Source organism: Myzus persicae, unplaced genomic scaffold, assembly GCF_001856785.1.
Source record: "Myzus persicae strain clone G006 unplaced genomic scaffold, MPER_G0061.0, whole genome shotgun sequence".
Classification (NCBI taxonomy): Eukaryota; Metazoa; Arthropoda; class Insecta; order Hemiptera; family Aphididae; genus Myzus; species Myzus persicae.
This window is the reverse complement of record NW_019104344.1, coordinates 366,294-387,036: the sequence shown is the minus strand read 5'-3', so window position 1 is coordinate 387,036 and position 20,743 is coordinate 366,294. Positions and strand designations below refer to the sequence as shown.

The 20,743-nt window shown below is 30.2% G+C and overlaps 2 protein-coding genes across 2 annotated transcripts; both read right to left on the bottom strand.

The window, feature by feature from the left end:
- Positions 1 to 11,289: 11,289 nt before the first annotated feature.
- LOC111041352 (leucine-rich repeat extensin-like protein 3) lies at positions 11,290 to 12,174 on the bottom strand. Its single transcript, XM_022325599.1, has 2 exons — positions 12,124 to 12,174; positions 11,290 to 12,060 (listed from the first exon to the last, which is right to left on the bottom strand). The coding sequence occupies exons 1-2, from the start codon at positions 12,172 to 12,174 to the stop codon at positions 11,380 to 11,382; spliced, it is 732 nt and encodes a 243-aa protein (XP_022181291.1). The 3' UTR covers positions 11,290 to 11,379.
- A 905-nt stretch (positions 12,175 to 13,079) lies between these two features.
- On the bottom strand, positions 13,080 to 16,379 carry LOC111041360. The gene is made up of 4 exons (XM_022325607.1): positions 16,230 to 16,379; positions 15,683 to 15,766; positions 14,916 to 14,990; positions 13,080 to 14,785 (listed from the first exon to the last, which is right to left on the bottom strand). The coding sequence occupies exons 1-4, from the start codon at positions 16,284 to 16,286 to the stop codon at positions 13,766 to 13,768; spliced, it is 1,236 nt and encodes a 411-aa protein (XP_022181299.1). The 5' UTR covers positions 16,287 to 16,379; the 3' UTR covers positions 13,080 to 13,765.
- Positions 16,380 to 20,743: the final 4,364 nt, after the last annotated feature.

The following is a 20,743-nucleotide window of genomic DNA, read 5'->3' as shown; positions in this document are numbered from 1 at the left end:
TGATGGTACAAAGTGGTACTTATAACAGAAACACATGTACAGTGCTTGTCTTAAGGTATCACTGTAAAAAATCTTTATAATGAGCTACTTTCAAATATTATTGACTTTATTAGTTTATTTATTTATCCACAAACAAAAAAAAAAAGCACACGCAACAAAAAACAATACATTTTTGATATCAAAGTAAAAATATACAGATTCCTCGAACTAAGTGAGCTTCTGGTATCGTCTTTCAGCCCTTTCCAAAGTGTTGGGCTATAATATTTCTGTCTCAGCTCATCATTTTTTCATCTGCGTAAATATCAATTGACAAATACAATATTATTTTAATGGAACATTTATTGTAGATACATAAAAATCATGAAAACAATTTCATGAATTTGAACAAAACAACATTCTAGAAAAATAATAATTTTTATAATTATTAAATAGTGTTATTTTTATGTATGCTCAATATTTTTCTTAAATTTAAATAAATTCGCAGCATCATTAATATATTTTTCATTCAACAACAAAATTACTAATTTCTGAAATTTAAAATAGGAGACGTGACAAATATGATGACGCCGTGACATCTAACTTCCTCTTAAATACCTACACCACAAAACTTGCATCATCGTATTTGTATTTAAATTTAAATTTTTTAAATAAAAAATATAAATATTAAATGTGTACCAATATGAGGTGATTCGTAGATATTATTAACCAAAGTTGTAAAGGGCACTATAAAAAAAAAACATAGTGATACATACATATACTCTAATATATAAGCCTTTAATATTTGGTGAGTGGACTGGTGGACTATCATTTTTAGGGGTACCTACGACCTACCTAACGTAGAATGCCACTCTGATTACCTAAACTTAAAAATTGACTAGTTTAAAATTCAATCGTCTCATTATATGAAACTAAAAATGCACCTTGTATTAAAGAAAAGCTTATAAAATAAAAAAATTATAACGATAAGAAATAAGTCAAAAATATAAATATTTTCCTTAAATTAGAAAAAATATTTTGATAAATGTTACTTCTGTTGGAAAAATAATCACTTTATATATAACTCTAGATCGCGGTTTAAATGAATTATATTACATTGGAGATATGCTATCATGAAATAAAGTATTATATTTATTTTGTCGATACCAATACAAAATAAATTAGATAAGTATTTCATATTAATGTCTAAAAAAAAGTTATTGTGACACCTATACATTAATAGTAACACTATGCACCTATAATAAGCATATTCATATTTTATTTGTGCTCGTATGATTATTGTGTACTACTAAATAATAATGAATAATAACTAATATTATGTAACTAATTAATAACGATTTTATATCAATATGCTTCGCATAAAATTCGAAAAAAATAATAGTTCTCTTTTATTTTGACATATTATGACGAGTACCTCGCATACGGCTATATGTTATAGTAAAACACATAATATAGAGTGCCGCATAACTCACAGTAATATTAGGTATATTATGATTTATTAAATATTTTATTATGTTTTGTAATCAATATCGACAATAATAATGTTATAAAGTCAAATTCCATCAGCAGCTATATGATTTACGTAAATCGTGCAAACCTATTTAATATATAATTATAAACATGTACTGCAAATATTATGGCCTACATATCTGTATTTTAGCTTTTTTCTCGTACTGTCATATTATATTTTCAGTGCTCAATATTTTTTTTTTTGTTTGAAAAGAATGACACGATTTCTGTTGCATACATGCAAGTAATCGGGTGTGATAAGATCCATCGCGCCGGCCTTGTTTCGCTTTGAATGACTTATAAGTAATATATTTACTGATACACCAATATAAAACAATATGGTTTATGGTGTTATTCCGAATAAAATGTTGTGTGGTTTTTTAATAGGTCCAAAGTAGAATATTAGTATGATATACTTCAAAGTTATTCGATGATATTAGAATTCAAGTTTTTTGATCCGTTATTTTTTCTACTACATTTGAAGGTTTTTCTGTTCTAAATGTTCTTCTGTTCCTATATTATTCCATGATTACATTCGATCGTATAGAATTTGACATTTGTGCGTTTATTTGTATTTTAATTTATGTATTACATAACCAGAAAATAATCGAATATACCAATAGGCTATAAATTAAATTGTTTGAAGAATAACAGTTGAAACAACTAGTTTTAAATGAATATGATTATAGGTAGGCATGTTACACAATAAATCGCTGGACGGTCTGGGCGAACAAATAGTTATCCACATAATATTGTTCAAATATTGTAAATCACTGAAAATAAAATATTCGTCTTATTTCTTAGCAGCGACATATTATAATAATTTAAAAATCTACAAAAAAAAAGATAATAATAATCGCAAGATAATAAATACATAATAATATTGTTATTCCTCATAGCAGCTTTAGTACACCCAACTTGAAATATTATAATGTTGTCATCCTTACACCGTTTTGTGAGAACGTAATTATTAGTTATAGTACCTACACCTATCCAATTACCAAGTATTAAGTATTGTATACCTACGCAATGTTTCATAAAAAAAAATATTACAATAATCAGTCGTGTTACTATACGAGTATTATATCGACTGTATCATAATATCATTAGCCATTGGCTATAAGTCACATATTTTAATCGTCTACGCTTAATAAGATAATAAATGTTTGTATAATTCTTGTGGAATATGTGTTTATCAGCGCGATGATAATATTATAATATGAATATACAACTGAATTTATCGCACAACAACTATACTGACTTCAATAATAATTATATAGAACAGAGATAGCAGTTGAAATTTTAATGGTAACATTTGTGACATACTGAAATTAATCTTCTTTCTATGTCTCTATGAGATTAAATATTTGACAAATTTACAGATATAATCTAGACTCTAGAGCACTACAAAGTAAAAATCCAGAAATGTCGACGACTAGCTTAGATATTTACTAGGCACTTTGTGTCACGATGGACATCAGTTTTCTGTTAATTCAATATTATTTGATTATACACATAAATGTCAATATTATAGTTTAAAAAACACTTCCCTAACCTTCCCGATGTACGTAATGTTTTTTTTAAGTGTCTGGAGGAACTGCTGCAGCTATGGTTCTTAATATATTGTAAACGTGTATTTGAAATGTGTAACGTTAACACTGTGCTTAATTTATTGTGAGTATTGAGTATTAACTAATATGAAATATTAATTAAGACATATCTTTTAACAATTAAAAAATATATATATTTTTTGATTTATTTTATAAATACCTGTCAAGACTTAGAAACAATGGTACCAAATGAAGGGGGGACATAAATCAACCCATAAAATGAACAGTGAAATAGAAAAAAGGGAGAAATGTAATAACTTTCCTTATAATCATTATTTTTAAATATTTTTTTTAGTGCGATTTTGAATAATCATATTATAAAAATACAATAATATAATATTCAAAATGAACCATCCCTAAAGCCTATAGGAACGGAATGCGTTGAAGACATCAAGGTGTTGTTCCTTCCTGCCGATCACCGTTAAAACTAGCTGATTGCAAGTCCATATCGTCCACTCGTCCAGTGTGCTAATATTTTTGTTAGAATTTTCATAGACGAAGTCTGCAATCATTCGCCGTGGAAAACTAATCGTTACAACATTATTATTTCTGGTTTTACAATCTTAGTCAACACAGCCGTAGACGCTAGCCGTGGCTTTTCGACGCTCAATCGCAGGACGACGTTCAACCTTGTATTACATTTTCAAATCTTGGATACCTATATATGAATATTTGATGAATTATTAATTACATAATAATTAGAAAATGTTCTCGATGTTGAAGACTTTTGTCAAAGTTCTAACTTTAAATGCTTAAAAAAAAAATTGTGAATAATATATATGTTCAATATATAATAATTTAAAATGTCAAATGTTCATTAAAATTTGTCAAAGAAATTTAAAAGAGTTATCATGTATACAATGCCAATACAAACATATGGTATACATTTCAATAATCTACAGTAATTCGTTTCCTTACACCAAAAAAACAAAACCGATTTTAACACCACAGCTTATGATCACAATTATTAATTATCATAAAGTAAAAATAAAATATTAATTTAATTTCGAAATTGTATTACGTATTAATGTATTAACGTATTATATTACAAAATAATTTAACATTGCATTTTGAATAATTATTATGCTGTAGAAAAAATTATAATTTAAGAACGAACATACACAATTACATACAATATGAACATTGCACCTACCAATAGTATTCACTTATGCATAGTTATACATTATAACAGAGTTAACGAGTAATTAATTAAAAAAAAAATAAAAACCATGATTTCGAGAACCAGAGACTTAACACTATTATGCCATATTCTCTATCACTATCTTTGTGTAATGTTTTTTAAGTGTCTGCAGCTTCACTGCAGTCTTGTTAAGAATACTTTTCAAATGTATTCTGAATACGTATTTAAATACTTGGTGTCAATTGTATTTAAAATACGTATTCGAATACTTCCTTTTAAAAGTATTTGAATATAAATACAAATACTTTTTAAAAGTATTCAAAATACTTCCTCAAATACTTTTTTTTTAGTAAATTATAAATTTTATATTAAAATATTTATGGAATTTATCAAAAAAATATTTAAAAAAAATAAAATAAATAATTATAATAATAAAACACACAATTATTCTAATAGTAGACAGTAATACAGTATATTGTATATTTTAATAGATATGAATTACATATTTGAATTGTATTTTAAAAAAATTGTTTTTTCAAATGTGTTGTCGTCCATCTTTCCTCGACGTTTTGTTAGTATGGCATTGCTAATACTAAATACGCGTTCAATGGGAGCACTGCTAGGCAATGGAGTATTATGACAAATAAAAACTTTTTTTATATTAGGATATTCATTAAGTGATGTCAGTTTTTTTGTAGGGCTTCTACTCAGATATTGAGTTACTTCATTTTCCACAGAGATAGTTGATGTTCCTTGAAGTTTGTCATTAGACCATGAAAAAAAAGAAGAATCCTCAACTTCATCTTCACTATTTTCAACTAATTGTTTATGTGTTGAAGCCTCATTTTCTTTTGAATTAAAGACATTTAAAACTGTTTTTTTAAAATCCGAAATAGCCAAATCCTTTTTTACTTGGTTTTTTATCCAAACAGTTTTAAAATACGGATGTGAAATAGCTGCTGTTGTCAAAAATTGGTCACTTAATATTTTTTCAAATCGTTTCTCAATGCTTTTTATTATTACTGCTACCAATGGAGAACAGATTTTTAATTGATTTTTATTAAGTATTTGTTCATACTTGTAAATTAACTCTGTAATTGAAGGTATTAGAAAACCAAAAAACATATTTTTTTCACCTTGTAAAAGGTCTAAAACAATAGCTAATGGTTCCATCATCTGAGAATATTCTTCAAGGAATTCCATATCATTTTTATTAAATCGTACAATATCAATCTGGGAGTGAGTGGCTGACGGGGGTTTCAGTCATTCTGTTATCAGCTTGTATTTTGGAGAAATCTAAAATCTTATTTATAAATTCTCAGAAGTTAGAACCATTATAAAATAATATTTTAAAAACAAAATCTAAAACAGTACATTACAAAATATTGGAAATTTAAATTGGAGTAGAACATAGCCCATAGGAATGTAAAAAAGTATTTAGTATTCTAGAATATAAATACAAATAAAAAGTATTTTTTAAGTATTTAAAATACATTGGTTAAAAAGTATTTAAAAAGTATTTGAAATACAAAAAAAGTATTTAAATACTAGTATTTAAATACAAGTATTCGAATACTTAACAAGACTGGCAGCTTGTGATTAGAATATTATGAATTATCATAAAATAAAAATACAATAATAATTTAACATCGAAATTGAATTATGCATTATATTGGAAAGAAATTTAACATCGCATTTTAAATACTCACTTTGAATAACTGTGCTGTTAAAAATTATTGAGGTACGTAAGAACATGCACAATTATATAAAATATGAACATTGTAACTACCAATATTATTATACTAATACGAACAGGAAAAAAAAATGTTATACAGCATACCAAGTGTATACGTGATTTACAATATCTATATATATATAGGTACCTATAGGCAACGGGTAATTAATTTCTAATAATTATAAAACACAATATTCCGTGAACCAGGGACTTAACAATATTGCATCATAATATTCTCTATCACAATTCAATCGCTCATCGGATTCGACTTAAACATGATATTAGGTATGTTCATAATAATTATTATGTAGGTAAAACATACTGATAATATATTATTCATAACTATAATGTTATAATAGTCTGTGTGTAAAAGTCAAACTGACGAAAATACGCACGTAACCAAAACGTGTTGTCATTCAGCGCTTTGAGTTATAATAATAATTTATAATTTATAATCCGATTCGGTCGTTAGGTATAATATTATGCCGAGTAAAAATTGTTAACCTTAAAACGTAGGCAAGTCCCTAAGTCGTCGTGTATCATGTTCGGCTCAAAATACGTATAATATTATCATGTGGATAATAATATCAAGCATTATGGATTAATATATATATATATATATATAGGTACCTATCATTAATCGTAAACATATTGGGTTTAATGATATACGTTGACTGGAGTTCAACAAAAATACCGTACAGCACACACAAGATCGCGGCAGCGGAGTTACGGTGTTTTGACTTTGGAACGGATATTGAAATATGAACGGTTATAATAACAGTGTAGAATTACATAGGTAATTATATCTATATCCGACGCACTTGTTTTGAAACGAAATGTAGGTTAAGCGTAGTAGGTATCCACAAAAACAGCGTTTAATATCCATTAAAATCGTTAGATTGCTGACGGGTCGGCCTTCAGCTACGGTGTTTTCAGTGATAATATTGCACTAGTACCTAGACGTCCTTAGATTCGTCTTTAACGTTTGCATACCGTCGTCGTTTAGACCCCAAAATTAAAATCCATAATATTAAATCATACCAGGTTAGGTATGTATTATAATACATAAACAGACTCCGGCGAGGTTGATTTAATTTCAATTTGAACGTTAATAAACGCTTAATAAAATAATATGATTGCAGAGCCAAGACCTACCGACATTTTAATTGCTGCAAGACAACAACGTGTTATTATCTACACTATAATAGGTTTATGACGTGTGCAGTATAGAAAATTAGAAAGTATAATACTACAATATAATAGTTCTTCAGTCGCTATCACAATATTTTTTTAGATTAAATAACAAATTCTTTTCTAAAACCGAACTAAACATTTTTGTGTTATTAATGGACTACAATAACTTAATAATCACTTATATTACAGTAACATTATACACCAATTACGTTTTCGTGTGTAATAATAGTATACTCAGGACTGTCGGTCCTCGATATATATATATATATATATAGATACACAACTGTCGTTGAAGCGTCTTTAATATTATCATGAATGATGATTACATCAGCATTCACGTCTAACAGGTTTCTTCCAGTACCATAACACATATCATCTATAACTAACTTACTACCTACACAGAACTGTACCTGCGAATTCGGGTTCAATAAGATTCCATCATCCATGGAAATCGATTTTGCGAGTATTGCTGACTTTTTCAGGGACCAATAATACAAACGTGGAATCTGGACTCAGGACCAGTGTCGTGTCCCGGAGGAGTGGTTAAGTAGTAGTTATAGTAGTTATATCCCCACATATTGTCCGATAAATCCCCTTATTCGCGTCATCGGTATTACACTAATACCACCTGCACAATTCATTTAAAAATATTATTAGTTATAACACCCAACCCCACTCCACCACGCCCCATTGAAAATTCCTGGGCATCTCCAAGATTGACTCCCAACTTGCACTTACGTCGAGTGACTTGCCGTTCTACTGTCAACAGATCGTCACGTCTTGACATACCATACACGGTACACGCATAATCGTACGACAAATCGTAAACCAATCGTACGAACTAATAGTCGTACGAACTTGCAATACTCGATAAACTACGCGCATGCATACGACTCGTCGTACTATAAGTTATACAACTCATCATTCCTACCTAATCAAAACACGTTATTCGTCGTTTGGTGAACTCGTATAGATTGTATGCAAATATTAACTATTCATCTAATCGTACTAGACGCTGAACACCAATACCATAGGTACACGTTACGATAATTGTTCGTGAAATCGTATCAAACAAAGTTGTACAATCTGTCGTACGACTGAGTACGACCCGGGTGCAAGAAAGGATCGTATAAAGCGCGGCGCGGTGTCCGCAGTTCCGCGTGATCGCTCAACCGGGATTCATCTGCTTCACAATGCTGTGGTGAAAATTGATTTACGACGTTTTCAAAATATGTATAATTATTGTAATGTATAATTTTCACTTCGAGTGTAATTAAACGGTTCAGAAAACAGAACGAACGAATAGTGTTAGACAATAGACTTACATACTCTGTATACTCTGTTATTGTCTTAAAACTAAGCCGTGGTTATGGTGTAAAAAAAACAAATGGTTTAATGTTATTAATTCTTGTACAACTACATATTATTACATAGGTTTAAAAATGTATAAGCCTGCGTCGATCTTACCCATCTATAATGTGGGTATGGTTTTTATTCGAATAAAAACATAGTTGTTGTGATAAAATCAATAATTGCATCAGTCATAACATGGTATAACAACATTATAATAAATGTAAAATAAAAAACTACAATCATATTTTATTATACTTAAATTTACAAGGTCATTGGTACGTGAAACTTAGTGCCTGTATGAGAGATATCATTTAAGTATTTATGAATCATTTTAGTATAATTAGCTATATGAATGCTTTGAATGAATGATTCAATTGTTATAACTCACAGCATCGTAAAACGGATACACACTTATACAATTTTTTTTTAAGTATAAATAAATTATACAAATATGATATAGAAACTTAGTTTTTTAATTTCGTTTTTTTACAATTGCCGTAGTTAAACTATAGTTAGTTTTATCGTTTGAAAAAAATGTTTTATACATTCGTTGTAACCTATCTAGTATCTACTCATATATTTTATAAATTATCAATCCACAAGTGGGTACCTATATATTTTAATTCAGTATGGTTAAACTTAAAATTCACTCTATACAATAGCCAATAATTTCTTAGACCATAAATACTATGATTTCATTCATATTTCTGACAAAGACACAAATTATGATAAAATTGTTAAGTTAACAATGCAATTTAATTTGTCATATTTGTCTCACACGTATTGAAGGTGTTAAATTTCTTAAACAAAAAAGTTTTGTTTTCACAAACAATTTCCCCCTTTAGAGCTGTGACTGAAACGTTCACGCAGTCTACATCACGAATTATCAACAAAATTGCATTCTTTCACAATAAACAGTGTAAAAAAAAACTGTTTTGTTTGTGTTATTATAATACATTTTATGTTTTTTTAAAGATATAATATAGGTACTATACATTTTGTTCAAAATTATTATTCTTAGCGACACCAAAATAAATGTATTGATTTTTCAGGATGATCTCTGTTTTTCCTGTGCATTATTTTTTTTTTTTTAGGAAAATCCATTTCTTTAGGTGGGGGTTATTTTAAATGTTCCAACATTTTTATTACCTTATATTGATTGTCACTAAATAGGTAACACGTTTTCAAGCCAGTCATTATAATAAATTAATACACTTATATCTACCACCCAAACACCTAGTTTCTGCATTACCTTATAAATTATTATTATTTTCATAGGTAATCATTATTTTTTTAGTATTTTTTGTTGCATATTAAACTTGTATTTACAAAATAATAAGAAAAAATCATGATCATAACACATTTCAAAACAAAAGCTGTCCGTATAAAAGAAAATTAATTGTTTTTTTAGTTACGTAACAACATACAAATATTTATCTCGCTATACGCTCTGGTTGTGGATGGTAATTAAATCCTTAGCGGTACATATATATTATGTATGTGTGGTGTTATATTGTATTATATAGCATAGTTAGTAGTTCAGCTACAAGTTGTTTTGATAGTGAATTTTTTCTTACACTGTGGCCATTACCTACTTTTCGGACGGATAACCATCAGTGACATTCAGCAAGACAGTAGCCAGTATGTTGGTGAATCATGCAACAATAATGTTTATTCTCCTCTGCGTCAATGAATTAAAAAAGTCCATTTACAAATATTTATCGTAATACGTGTTACTGATAATTAAAAAATTTGTAACTTCGAGATTTATAGCAATCTTCGGTAGAAATCGGAGTGAACCTACCACAATTACCTACCTGCCTATTCGAATCACGATATGTTTCAAAGTAATTATTTATTACTAGAAATTAAACCATAAAAAAAATATATATATAATATATTATGTTTTTATCTGTGCCCTGTAAATAAACCGATCAAGTGCTATATTCAGGATTCTTAAATTAATGAATCAAGTTTCATATTTAGCACATTTGAAATTAATATTTCCAATATTTTTATTTTATGCCGTAAGAATAATGATGAAATCAATTTTAATAGAAACTATAATTTATTTTTAATTATTAACCAAATAATTCATCCAATGAGTATTAATATATAAGCATGTTGTTACTAGATACTTAATAATTTTAAATATAAAACCACATTATATCAATGTATCTGATGATTAGGTAGACTGTATTATTATCTTCTATAGTTACATGACAGCAAAAGTGATGGATGTTTTACATTTAATAGACTTTACAGACACAAATACCTATTTATACATATTTCCGATTTCGTACTTATAAATTATAATCTACTAAAAGTAAAAAATGTTTTACTAGTGGACATTTATGGATGTACTGCGAGTACTTCGTCTATAGCGGGTGTATACTTCAAGTGTAAACCATGTTATTACAATTATTTTACTCAAATATTTATATTTTTACGAGTTGTACATACCAACATAATATTATAAAATATGATAATATTATTAAAATTTTAACTAAATGATTATCAACAAGTTGTATAGAGTATAATGTTATATTTACAAAATTGAACAAGATTATATTACATACGATTTGCCTATTTAATACAACGATGTGATATAAATGGCACCCAAAAAAGGACGAACACATAATTCGACTCTTATATAGTTTTTAAATTAATTAAAAATTTAAAAATTTAAATTTTGTTTCCAACATGTAGATACATATTATAGAACGGTATTTTTGGTTTATAATTATAATATCCAGTTTTTGTTAAGTTGGTGGATATAATATGATACCATATTAAACAGTAAAAACATAACTAAAATCAACAAATAAGGTCAAGCCTTATTAACAAAAGCAAGGAGGTGGTGGACAAGTTGGACATAATGGTGGACAAGGTGGACATAATGGTGGAATAGAGAAACACGGTAGAAGTGATAGTGGTACGGGTATCAACTTTGGCGGTGGAACACATGGAGGTGCTAGACAAGGAAGGGGGCATGGTGGTAAGCAAGGTAGTGGAAGAGGGAGAGGACATGGTGGTGCTGGCAGGAAGCATGGTGGTGGTGGGGGTGGTAAGCAAGGGAGTGGTAAAGGTGGCAGGCATGGTGGACATAATGGTGGAATAGAAAAACAAGGTAAAGGTGATAGTGGTACTGGTATCAACTTAGGTAGTGGAACACATGGTGGTGCTGGACAAGGAAGTGGACATGGTGGTAAGCAAGGTAGTGGAAGAGGGAGAGGACTTTGTAGTGCTGGCAGGAAGCATGGTGGTGGTGGTGGTGGTGGTGATGAGCAGGGGAGTGGTAAAGGTGGTAGGCATGGTGGACATAATGGTGGAATAGAGAAACAAGGTAGAGGTGATAGTGGTACTGGTATCAATTTTGGAGCCGGAACACATGGAGGTGGACATGGTGGTAAGCAAGGAAGAGGAAGAGGAAGAGGAAGAGGACATGGTATTGCAGGTGGCGCAAGATCTAGACAAAGATCTGGAAGGTATGGAAATCCACCACAAGGAGTTGCTTCGACCTTATGAATAAAATGTTTATTAGATAATATTCAGGTACCTTAGGATTGTCAAATATTTCTTACCTTAGCCAAACAGGCTAATGCCAAACCAAATACAATTCTTACAATTTTCATTTTGAGTTTAATTGTTTAAAGATTCACTGGATAATACAATGTAAATAATTAGCAGTGCTGTTTAGCTTATATATACTCATCGCAAACGATTTGTTTTACTAAACTTCACGTATATTTATCTTGATTTCATAAATTTAATCAGTAGTGTATTTTTTATGTTTATGGATTATAGATATGTATTATTTCAGATTAATGTTTATGTTAAATCATATAATACAGATACGTTACTTCAATTTACTGATCTTTTTATCCAAAGAGAGTCTGTTGTCATCTATATGCATTTGTGTACATACCTCCAAAATTGCCGATTGGCGTTAGTAAAACAATAAATATAGTCTGTGATAAAGCTGTCTTAAGGTTATGTGAGTACTTAGTATTTTAAGAGCAATAATTATGATTATGATGTTAGTTTATTATTCTGACTTTATAAAATTAAAATGTTTAATTTTGGTTGAAATTGTAAGCTTGGTAAGGTTTGATGGATTTTTAAATTGTATTAAATTTGTGTAGCTACTAGACTTAACAATTGTTTAATTATGATTTATAAAGGTACAGTGTAAGGTCGATGTTAAAAAGGAAGACACTTAGAACCTTAGAAATTTTCCAAAATATTCAGAAACTAAAAATACAAAAAATAATAGTTTTTTATTTTCCTAATTAGTAAAAGTATTTCAAAATATTTACAAAAAATAAAATTTATACCCATCTAATGGTAAAATAATATCATAGAAAGATATTTGTTCAACACAACTCTCGCACTACCCATCCACAATAATTATCTTAAGTAATTTATTATATGTACCGGTTCTAAGCATTTTATATTTACCTCAACTTAATATTTATGTTAAAATTAGGTATATGCAGCTATATATTTCCAATATAATAATCAACAGTGAATGTTCAAATTATTAATGTACATGTTTAAGTCTTACACATCTTACATATTTATTCATTCATAATCATTAACCATATATTTGTAAGATACAAATATTTTTAAATCTATAGTTTACAGTTCAATTGTTACAAAATACTTAATATTTATTCATAACTGACTTTTTCTCTTTCTAATATCAAAATATAATCACAACAATTGAAAAATAAAGACAATATGAATTCAAAAAATACCATTTTAAGGTTTTAAAAAATATTTTATATGGTTTTCAGATCCTTAAGATAGTGTTCCAATTCAATAATTATTACTTATATATAAATATTACTATATATAAACAATCTATTACTTATAGATAAACATACTACTATCGATAAAAATAATAATAATATTGTAATATTATCTACTTGGATATTAGAATTTGGAACATTTTTTGTAATAAAAATTGAATCCCAATGGCCCTATATAGTGGGTTTTATTCACTACAAATAAAAAATAAAAAAAATATTGCAATTTAAATCTAAATGAAATAGCCATAATGAAATTACGTATAATTTACAGTATTATAGTTCATAAAGGATAAATTAATTTAAATATAAAAAAAAATTATAGAAACTTAAATAATAAAATATAATACATATGTTTGAACTAATTTTTGATAAAATATTTAATATGGTATTTAATAGCATTGAAATATGTTTTCTAATTTTTTTTCCCGAACAATAATGAATATTCGTTAGCCGTAATACAGGCCAGAGAAGACGGCAAATAAACTGTTATCGAGTCTAAAAACTGGAGCATTAAAGTTGAAGGTAGACCGTCCATTATTGAAGGACATGACGCCACCGTGGATAGCATTTTCGCGACATTATTGGGATTTAACGAACTCAATATTTTAGGTGAAGTTATTAAAATATTAAAAATTGACAGGAAATTTGAAATTGGTAAGCATTTAGATAACGCTTGTGACGATCCTAGGACGGAAAACAACAAGTCAAAAGTACTCATTGGCATGACGCTCAACATGCGCGAATTCATTACAGGATTTAGGATGGCGACGAGCACCGGAGTCGGAATTGTGTTCACCAGGAAAGGTGAAGACTCGTCCAGGGTGTCCAACAGGCCGTCCAGAAAACCAAAAAGAGTGGAAGGAGGCATTCTGATCATCAACTCCGTAGGTGGTTTGGAGGCCATGAACGTCAGTAACGACACTAAAGTCGGCAATGGAAGACACTTGATCGACGATTTAGACATAGATAGCGCAGTGATCAAGTTAATTGCAGACGATTGTGGTAAGTCGTTGAAAAATTCGGGAGTATTCACTATTCCCACTATGGATATGAAACTTCCCCTCGGAATGCTGTTCAGGACACCCGGGGACAGTGACAGCAATCCGTTTAAAAATAGGACACTGTCTTTTGTGGGAACTTCGCACAGTGCACATCGGTTGACCGCCAATATCGAAAGTGCTGAAATCAGACATGGCTGTGGAATCGTTGAGAGCAATTTTGGAGAACACGCGAACATGTTGACCAAGTTTAAGACCATGGCGGGTGGCAGCGGATCCATAATATGACCGTACACAGACGTTATGACTATAACGAGAGATTCCTTGTCTTCCGGTGACAAGTCGGCCAGTGAATTCTGGGAACTGAATTTTATAAGATCTTCGGCAGATTTTATGGAAGTCAGTAACTCGTTTTCAGTATGATGGTCCAAGCTCTATAAAAAACCATATTAAGTTTCACTTAAGGTTTATTAAAAACAAAAAAAAAACTACGATTGAAAAATGTAAATTTTTTAAGTTACTTTCATTATATCTGTACAAAAATAATACTATTGCTATACTTACAGTTTTTACAATAATCGAGTTCTGTAATGACACTGTCATTGAATGCCGTGTCTTCAGTCTATCAGTGTTTAATTTCTGAAATAAACATTGTGCATCATCATATTGTGTAAATTGTATTTAACAAAAAAATATACAATTTAGGTGAGCAATGTTTTAGATATTAATAGTTTTAAAGGAATATAACAAGTTCAGTGGCGGACTATGCAGGTGAGACTATTCCCGTAAGGCCTTGGACCGAAGTGGGCAATGACCTGTTATTTATAATAATTAATAATTAGACGACATTCCTATTTTATGGTTTTGCTTTATAGTCACACAGAAAAATATGTGTGTCGAAGACGCATTTTATTAACATTATTAAAAACTAATGTGATTTATTAAAGAAAAAACAATATTGGTACATGCATTATTTTTTTTACATGTAATACGATATTCTGTTCATTTAATGTGAAAAATATGAATATATTTGTTTAGTAATTACGTACTAATTTCAGGGGAACATGTTCTATAAAATTGAAAAATAAGCAAGAATTTATACTCCATATAAATCACTGCATTTATCCATGATAAATCGAATTTGAAAGCTGGTCAAATAGTTTTCCTGAGCAGAATTTTTTTTCATACTCGGTCACTGTATAACACAGTAATAATTTTATGTTGACGTAATTGTCAATCATTAATTTTCTGAATTCCTAAACTACCTATCTATTTTTTTTTTAATTATCATAATAGCGTAGGTATGTTCAATAAGTTAGTAAATTACTTACTGTGGAAACCACCGATGTATTAACAGGTGTCAAGATGGATCCAAATTTGCAAAAAACACATTTACCTGCAAATGCACTCCCATTCTGAAAAAAAAATATTTTTATTTGATGTGTTAATTGCATATTATATTGTTCTATCAACTATTAAAATAATAAAATACATCGATGTTCAATATAATATAAATAATTATTTACGATACAATAGCAACAAAGTAATAATATATTATACACAAAATAATAATAAACGTATGTATCTTTTCATCATATCGTACTTGTAATAGCACCTAGTGTGCTGAAACATTTTAAAAATTAATGAACGAAAAAAAATCTTTTCATCATAAATCAGATGAATGAAAAACATAAAATGATTTAAAATATGAGGTACTAATTAAAGATATCTATATGGCTATGTAAACAATAATCTAGTTATTCGTTTTAAAACGTCAAATAAATACAAATGTATTCATCATTTAAAGTCATTAAATTTAATTTTTAAAGTTGTTAATTTAAAATTGACAAAGGTCGGTATGGTTACATAGAAACTTACTTGAAATATAGACATAGTACACAGGACCATCCAAAATATGGAAATAAATAGTTTCATAGTTAAACGATTTTTTTAAGAATAATAAAAATAAAAACCAGCAGGTACAATTGACTCGTGGTCAAAACGTTCACTGAGTATTTTATTCCGTTTTATACATATTTGAGGAAACTGATAATGTCAGATAACGTTTACAAATTCGTACTCATATTATTTTATCTACTACCTACAAGAACAATGCAAACAATATACTAATATAATATATATATACTTCCTGTAATACGAGTATGATCCGAGCACGTTATAACGCGTACAGTGTAAGGTGTACACTTACTACATTTAACGTAGGTACCAATAATATTTTTATCTATCACCGCAATTTATAACGACTGAGTCAAACGAATGGTTGAGTTTATCCTGTACATTCGTCTAAATTCAAATTTCTTTAGCCTACTTATCTATTTCTGTCCACTAGAAACTTTGTCCGACATTATTTTAGTGCTTTTCTTGGTATAGAGATTATAATATTTTAATATAATAAGAAAAAGAGGGACGCGAAACAATAATGATGAAATTATTATTATATTCAAAATTGATTCAACTACAACTTTTCTCCTCTAAAACCGTGTCTTAATCTTAATCGTGTGAAACATAATTAATTGGACATGTTATAATATAAATATATTAAGTGATCGGTACGCTACCCGGTCAGTAGTAACCATAATATTGACCAGTAGAATGCGCTGCTATATATGTGTCGCTTGGGTGTAATTTTAACCAGAGTTGTAAAATCATTACATTTTTACAGGTTACAGAGGAGAATATTATTTGTGCTAAATCGTTTTTAAAAGTTTAAAAACTTAAAAATATTCACTCATTTGTTGAAAAATACAAAAAAAAATTTGGTGATTTTAGTAATATCACACTACAAAACTACAAATTACTTGTCTTCTTAAGTATCTACACTCATTATTTCGAAAAGTTTTTACTTTTTTGAAAACATTATCTATACGTATCTAGGTGTCATGCGATAAAACAATATTTTTACAAATTTATAAGTAATATAGTATAATATAATATACTATAATATATGGTAATATACTAACACATATAAGTATAATTTATATAAGTAGTTTTAATATTTTTTATTTTTCCGAATGTCACAAATTTTTTTAAATTTCATATTTCATAGAATATTTGTCTCAGTAGTGTGATGGATAAAATCTAAACACAATTTCGGATTATTAGTTAATTAGTTGGAAATATTAAAAGTTTAGCAGAGTAAAGTTGCACAGCAAAAAGTTGTTGCTATTTATAGACTATTTCGATTTTTTTGTGTTTTTTTTTATTCTAGTTATGTCGAATGCTTAGTAAGAAAGCATGATCAATAAAAGGTTCACCAAGAGCCAATTTGGTGCCCTATAGTTTATACATCCGAATTTTCTTATGACTAATCTAATTCAAAGATAAAAATAATTATTAAAACAAAGGATAGCGTATCAACTTAATTTGTTTATTAATTACAATAACAAGTGTTCAGTATATCTAGGAAACTAGTTAATGTACATCTCCTCCGAGTAATAGGTAACCGTATACACGACCGTGGTACAAGCCATATATACAAATATATTTTTTTTTTTATATATAAAGTTTATTAAGGCTTCAACAACAAAGATTTTTAGCCTACATTTGTTTAAAGAATAACACAAATATATTATAGTGACAATAATGGTTACTGTCGTGGTTTTGACCATGGCTTCAGACTCTCAAAGTATTATTTCTTATTAACTGTTTTTTATAATTTAAAGTGGGCTATCTATATATATGTACATTTAAGCAATACTCATAGGTAAATATTTTTAACGATATTCGATAGATATGATGCATGTGTGTGAGTGTAAGCATAATATATATATTGTTATACAATACATAATATAATATAGGGGAATCGAAATTCCCACGAATCGTGACTTAAATCACGATTATATACGGTTTGCGACAGGGGCAAGTCACCTTTTCTCGAGCCCACTCAAAGCAACATTTCTCTCCTCCTCTCTGCCTCTCTATTGCGCACGCGCTCGCCCGACTTGTGTGGGTGCAAAAGTGCGTTTAACGGTGCCAAAATGTCACTAAAAGATAATCGGATTACGCGGCGAAATCAAAACTAAAGATCGTCGTCGTGCGGCGTTTGCAGTATTTTATTTTATTTTTTTTTCATCCCCTAAGTACACACAAGCGTGCGCTCGCTCGCGCAAGAGAGAGAGAGAGAGAGAGCGGCTCACTGACGACGATAATCGGGTATTACGGGTGCTCCAGCGGCTACGTCGAGGTGACTAAACTGGGATTAGCGCGGCCCGGTGCACGTGCGGGACACGCGCTCACCAGTCCGCGCTCCTAATAAAGTTAATGCCCCGAGAGAGAGAGAGAGAGAGAAAGAGAGAGAGAGAGAGAGAGAGAGAGGCAGCGTGAGAGAACGAGAGAGGGCGAGGGCCGTCGAGAGAGTGTGAGGGGGAGGGGGTGAAAGCGAGAGGGAACGGTGTGTGCGTGATATGGGAAACCGATATAATATGGGCGTCGTTGTTTTTGTTTTTACGGCCGCGGCAGACGGAGTACGAGAGAGGACGGAAAAAAATCTCGAGGGGTTCCCCGAAAACGATCACAATATCGTCGATAGGTAAGTATATTATTTGAACGTGTTACAATATTGCATGTAATATCTGATGGGTACAGTATAATATTGGGTATATAGGTATGGCGTGTGTATACGGACAATCGTAGTTGTGTACCGAGTGCGGGAATTTAGTTGTCACGTTATCGTAAAACGACCATTATTGCTTTAAATTATAATATTATTATGATGTTATACAATGCGTAAATAATGAACCGGGTGACCTAGAGAAATAAAAAACCGCATTTCAACCAAAAAATACGTTACGTCACTCGTCGACGCAACTGGTTTGATTCACGATATTATGCGGTACAGGCGGTATGGGTGGATAGGTGCAGCATCTTATCTAATTCCAGAGGCTGTGGTTTGATAGTAATAACATAAGTCGAGTCGTCAGCGTAATAGCGCCTGGTAAGTACCTCTATAATATTATAGATATCACACGAATATATAACTCACGGGCTCATCGGCTACTTTATTTCTCATCGGATTCTCTGCAGTTACGCTGGTGACCAGTTACACGTTTTTCTCGTCATTGCTGTACTCGAATAATATGACATTGACAAAATTAAATTATATTAATATTGTGTTTTAATTTTTGTTTCGGGAAAATCAGATTATAAATCGAATATCGAATAATAATTAATGTACTTTATTAACAATGACGTAATGGAACCGAGTTAACATGATTTGTTATTATTATTAGGTATCGAACTGTTAAAATGACAGTATAGGTATACATACGCCACTGCTACTACTTGAAAATCGTATTTCATAATAATTAATTCCGTAAAATTTCGATTTCAATTAAATAAACAGTGAAAGCGAATTCATCATTCGACGGTAGTTAGTTATACTAAAGTTGTCAAATCCAGCCGTATGCGACTGTCATTTGGTCAGTTAATCAGAATATAATGTCACCGCACATAAAACAATATGCTCATATTATTATTATTATTATTTAATATACAGATGAAATATTTAATAATTATAAACATTTGACATAACACTGTGGGTACATTAATCATTGCCAGTGTTCAATTAATTTTTCAGCATTTATGAATTAACCATAAACCTAGGTAGTTAAAATGCTGCAGCCGGTGAGTGTAGGTAAAATCACATTTTGTGTCGTTTATATTTTACATCGGTTAAACGTTTGCCACGTCTTGCACTTATTGACACGCAGGTAGATACCTCTATCAGCACGCATCGTACCAACGTCGCAGGTTGCTGCTACAGGATCAACCCCGAGGAAGATTTGAATGAGTTTACATACTAAGTTTAGGTAGAAGCTTTTGGAACGAGAAGAAAAAAAAACATTCTAAAAAAATACGTTTTCGTCCTCATTACGAAAACCCTATCCTCCGAGTACAATGTATATAATGTATATATAGTATATACATTATGCGATGTACATATATATATATATATATAATATATAAAGCTGTAACGAGAAAATCTCCGAGGTAGCATCGTTTCCGGTATGACACGGCGACGGCTTCCGCAAAGTCAGTTGCCATGGCTACTCTCGACGGTAACTACGGGCGTCGTCTTATCAGCGCCATCCAGATTGCCACGCCTCCCCCTCACCGCCGATTTTGCTCTTCTTTATCACCCTCCCCGGCATCCCCTTGCACTCCTTAACTGCCCCTCGGCCCATTCACCCCCGGTGATCATTCTTATCGCTCTTCCTTTGTCACCCCTCAAAACCTAACCTGTCACCCGAATTGTTATAACAATAATAATATATACGTAATGTATGTTGCTAGATTTTTGAATCGAAAGACGGAGGAAGGGAGAGGAAAAAAGAACCGACTTTTCCGACCTTTTGTAGCCTTTCAATTTATTT

Excerpts from the sequence above, each read along its gene's own strand:
- LOC111041352 (XM_022325599.1), bottom strand. The coding sequence starts at position 12,174 with ATGAAAATTGTAAGAATTGTATTTGGTTTGGCATTAGCCTGTTTGGCT. Across the intron at positions 12,061-12,123 it reads CATTAGCCTGTTTGGCTAAG|GTCGAAGCAACTCCTTGTGG; the intron begins GTAAGAAATATT and ends TTTATTCATAAG.
- LOC111041360 (XM_022325607.1), bottom strand. The coding sequence starts at position 16,286 with ATGAAACTATTTATTTCCATATTTTGGATGGTCCTGTGTACTATGTCT. Across the intron at positions 15,767-16,229 it reads GTACTATGTCTATATTTCAA|AATGGGAGTGCATTTGCAGG; the intron begins GTAAGTTTCTAT and ends TTTTTTTTTCAG. Across the intron at positions 14,786-14,915 it reads ACTCGATTATTGTAAAAACT|AGCTTGGACCATCATACTGA; the intron begins GTAAGTATAGCA and ends GGTTTTTTATAG.